Genomic DNA, 4,602 nt, shown 5'->3' on the forward strand with positions numbered 1-4,602 from the left:
GGATCTTGCTTCGGGGCTCGGGAATGATACCGGGGCTTCGGGATATGATTGACATGCAAATCGAGGCAAAACTTAGAGAGAGGGAAGAGTTTGAACAAGAGAAAATGGCTGATTTCGAGTTCTATTTATAGGCTGAGGGTCTGGGATTACGCGGGGCGTAATCTCAAATTACGCAGGGCGTACTCAGTACGCGGGGCGTAACTTGGTTACGCGGGGCGTACTTTGACGTCACTGCATGCGTCGATCTGTGGCACTCGAGTATTGGTCAGGCAACTTGCATCCGACTGAGTACGCTGTGCGTACTCAAATTACGCTGGGCGTAATTGACTCGTCGAACTTCTAAATTGCGTAACTTTCGCATACGAGCTCCGTTTTCGACGTTCTTTATATCCACGCGAAGGTCAGACCATACTCTACAACTTTCATTTAGACTCCGTCGGCTAATTTTGACTTTTATTTTTATTATTTATTTTTAGAAGGCCGGGACAGAAAAACTTCGTTATAAATTCATAACTTCTTCGTCTGACGTCCGTTCTCGCCTAACTTTTCATCGTTTCACTACTAACAACGAGATCTTCGATTCTCATTTAGATTGTTTCGGCTAAAACCGCTCGATCTCAAATCGAGTATTCGGGCTGCATACTGCTAAGTCGAAACTTAGAAAAATCATAACTTACTCATACGAAGTCAGATTTGGGCGTTCCTTTTATGCACGCTCTCGGTTTAACGAAATCTACGACTTTCGTTTAGATCGCTAAGGCTAAATATCGCTCTATCTTAAATTCATATTTTACGTCACTCGACGTCGTGCCGGTTCTGTCGCGAAACTTCGACAGGTCATAACTTCTTCGTTATAACTCGGATTTTGGCATTCCTTATATCTCCGGAATCCTTGTTTCAACCACTAAAACTTTATGCAAAGATATCGGGCATATCTAATACTTTAATTTTGACGCTTATTTTATTCTTAATTCATTAAATTATAATAATTAAGAACACACACATAAATCACATAATTCACATAATTCACAAATAATACATTTTTATTATTTCAAATTGGGTTACAAAGGTTAACCTAGACTATTACATTGCTAAAAATGGCAAGCCCAGAAACACGGGTGTTATATTATCCCACTCGTCGAGTTCCTCCTCATCTTCATGCTACTCGCCAAGTCCACTCAAAGGACTCGCCAAGTCCATTCAGATCTACATACATGTAGAGGACTTTTGAGTCATGCATGGACTCCAAACTGTAGATCTACCATTCCCAAGCCTACTCCTCTCGTAAAGTTGCAAACTTTACGTGTAGAGAAGGAGATCTAGGCTAAATACACCATAAACTAGGGTTTAGGGCAAGGAGGCTCCATAATCAACTCAATGGCTGATACTTTATGCTTCCCAAGACCAAAATATGCTTAGATCTGAAGTAGCAACTCCAGATCCGACTTCTAACTCAAATGGATGACTAACCATGGCTTAAAAAGCCCCAAATCTCACAACCAAAGAAGATCTAAAGGAAGGAAACGACTTAATACCTTCAATAACTCAGAAGGGTTCCACAAACTCCAGATCTAAGGACAACCCTTGAAGATTCAATGATTCCCCTCTTTCTTCTTCCTTAAAATCACACAAAAATGGCTTGAAAGCTTGAATGCACAACAATGGAGACTTAGGGTTCGTATTCTGGGTGAGAGAGACAGTAAAGGAACCCTAGGGGAGAGAATGAAACGTTTAAATAGGCTCCAAGTCCCGAATTTAGGGTTTTCCTCTAACAGACCATACTCGCCGAGTCGGTCACTTACTCCTCGACCCGGATCCCGCTCGGACTCGCCGAGTTCCTTCTTGGACTCGCCGAGTCGTCCCTTTAAACTTAGGGTTTCCTTTCCTTTCTTGGCCTTCCTGACTTTGGGTGTTACATGTATGTTAGACGTACTAAATGGTATGTCGGGCGTACGCGGTTAAACCCTCGTTTCTGGTCGCGACTGAGTACGCCCCGCATACGAGGTTGGGTTGACTCGACTGGTTTGTTAAGTTTGACCAATGTTGACCTAATGGTATTTTGGGTATTTTGATATCAATTAAGGTTGGACAATGATTTGCATAATAGATGACGGGTAGAGTCGGTATTGGGAGCCGAGATTTATTTCATCTTGTGTTCGAACTGAGAGGTGAGTTATCTCAGTATGACAATAGGTCTAAGGCACCAAGGCGGACCCATTTATTGAGTTTATATGTATCATAGGATGTAGGATTGCTATGATAGTTCTATATGTGATTTGTTGTGTATATGTTGACATATGGATTATTGGGTTGAGGCCACGTGCCAACAAAACCGATATGGTTGGGTTGAGACTGGAAGTTAACAGACTCGATATGGTGACGTTGAGGCCACGTCTCAACAAACCCTAGACGGTTGGGTTGAACTTTTAGTGCTATGTGCTGTAAACCAACAAACCCAGTATGGTTGGGTTGAGGTTAAGGACCAACAAACCCTATATGCATGTTTGTATTGTATCTGTATTTGTTTGTACTGTGAGATATTTTGGGAAGCCCACTAAGCCTTGACTTACAGTTTGACTTTCAATGTTTCAGGTACTTCTGATGAGCGGAGAAAGACGAAGGCGTGATTGTACACATCATCCCACAATTTATGTTGATTGATACTTGGATTCGATGTTTTCACTTATTATGATTTGTAAATAATGTTTTGGTAACTTTTGAACTTACGGATTTGTGTTTAAAAAATGAAAAATTTTATTCTAATTTTTAGGTGTTACAATTAGACTTTAGATTTGCGTCCCAGCGAAGTCGAGGCAATTTCTAGTTATAACATAAAAACTAAAATAATAAAAATAATAAATAAACAAGTTCGTGCTGTACAAGTAATTAATTAAAAAAATAACAGCATTATGGAAAAGGATAAATTAAAAAATCTCTCCCAACAATGTAGAAATGTTTTTTCAAAATAAAAAAATACCATTGAGAAAGACCTCTGTGTACGCTTTTTAAACCTTTTCCCTTTTAAAATGTCGAAGTAGTTTTGCAATTGAAAACAAACACCAGATCAATGTCGTCGTCCTCGCCGCCGCCGGCACCTGTAATTGCGGTGGTTGTATTTCTGATCAAGGACAACACGGTTCTTTTAGGCCGTCGCCGAGATTCAGTTGGCCTCAACACCTTTGCACTCCCCGGCGGCCGCCTTGAGTTCGGTTAGTCCTCTCTTAAACCCCCTATCACGCCACACACACACACATAGTGATCTATACTGAATCGTTATCTCAGCTTTTACCATTGTTGGATACTCTAGACTATTAAATCTTTTCATTGAGAGCTTCATTTTGAAATATCAAGGAAAAGCAGAGTAACTTCACAACTACTATGCTGTTCTAAGCTGAAATTAGGTAACCCTAGAGATACATTTTTAATTTTTTATAATCATTAAAATGAACATGTTTGAAAGTTTGGTATACGAATCATATTTTCATGTAAATGGGTTATTTCTTACAAAAAGTTGGAGGATTTTAGCAGCGAATTTAAGCATATAACTCAAAATCTTCATTTTTTTACATTGTATTTTCATGTAAATGGTTTTCCTAACCAAATATGAAATTAAAAAGATTACATGACATTAATAATTTAAATTATAAAGTTTATGTGGAATAGCAATTACAATTCCACTTTCTGACAAAACGGTAGCAATTTTCCGAAATCGTTATTATAGTTTCTGGAAAATATTGATGTCACGTAATCTTTATAGTTGTTTTAATCTATACAATATAACATAGTAATAGTTTTTCTGAGTATTGCTCTAAAATTTTTGCGTTAATTTATAGAAATATTTCTTTCTCATTTCCTAGGTGAAAGTTTTGAGGAATGTGCGACTAGAGAGGTAAAGGAGGAAACTGGGCTAGACATTAAGGATATACAGTTTTTAACAGTAACAAATGACGTATTTACTGAAGCTGAAAAACCATTTCATTCTGTTGCTATTTATATGCGTGCTTCTTTATCGGATCCTGACCAAATCCCTCAAAATGTGGAGCCTGATAAGTGTTATGGTTGGGATTGGTACGACTGGAAAAAACCACCTCAACCATTATTTCGACCTCTGGAGACTATGTTGAAAACTGGGCTGAATCCCTTCCTTACTCACTGAAAGTGATTAGATCATCTTGAAAATGGTTGCAACTTGTTCTTCAAGTTGAATTTGTAAGTGCGTGAATGTAATGAAAGAATAACATAATTTTGGTCGGGTTACTTTCAATTTAGTTAGCAGTTTGTTAACAACTCAGAATATATTGGGTTTTCTTTATGTTGCCTAACTAAGTATTTGTGGTTTTAATGTCATCAAGCCATTTAGTATAATTAGGATTAACTTGATACAAATTGAGTTCAACTTTAGCTATAATGCAAGCTTGGAGGTGTTGAATGCACACTCACATAACCTACAGTGATTTCGTGAAAACGGGGTCTGGTGAGTGCCCCTGGTGGGGTTCCAAGGGGCAGAGCACCTAGACATGATCAATATCTGATAGACCGTTCATTAAATTCTTATAAAAAAAATCCAACTGTTACATATGTTTGTACTACCAAATAACTAAA

At 38.4% G+C, this 4,602-nt stretch overlaps 1 protein-coding gene across 1 annotated transcript; it reads left to right on the forward strand.

Annotated features, from left to right (window-relative positions):
• Positions 1–3,014: 3,014 nt before the first annotated feature.
• On the forward strand, positions 3,015–4,347 carry NUDX1 (nudix hydrolase 1). Its single transcript, XM_079015435.1, has 2 exons — positions 3,015–3,209; positions 3,858–4,347. The coding sequence occupies exons 1-2, from the start codon at positions 3,068–3,070 to the stop codon at positions 4,154–4,156; spliced, it is 441 nt and encodes a 146-aa protein (XP_078871561.1). The 5' UTR covers positions 3,015–3,067; the 3' UTR covers positions 4,157–4,347.
• Positions 4,348–4,602: the final 255 nt, after the last annotated feature.

The sequence above is a fragment of the Lactuca serriola genome, chromosome 8, assembly GCF_051521515.1.
Source record: "Lactuca serriola cultivar US96UC23 chromosome 8, Lser_US96UC23_V15, whole genome shotgun sequence".
Classification (NCBI taxonomy): domain Eukaryota; kingdom Viridiplantae; phylum Streptophyta; class Magnoliopsida; order Asterales; family Asteraceae; genus Lactuca; species Lactuca serriola.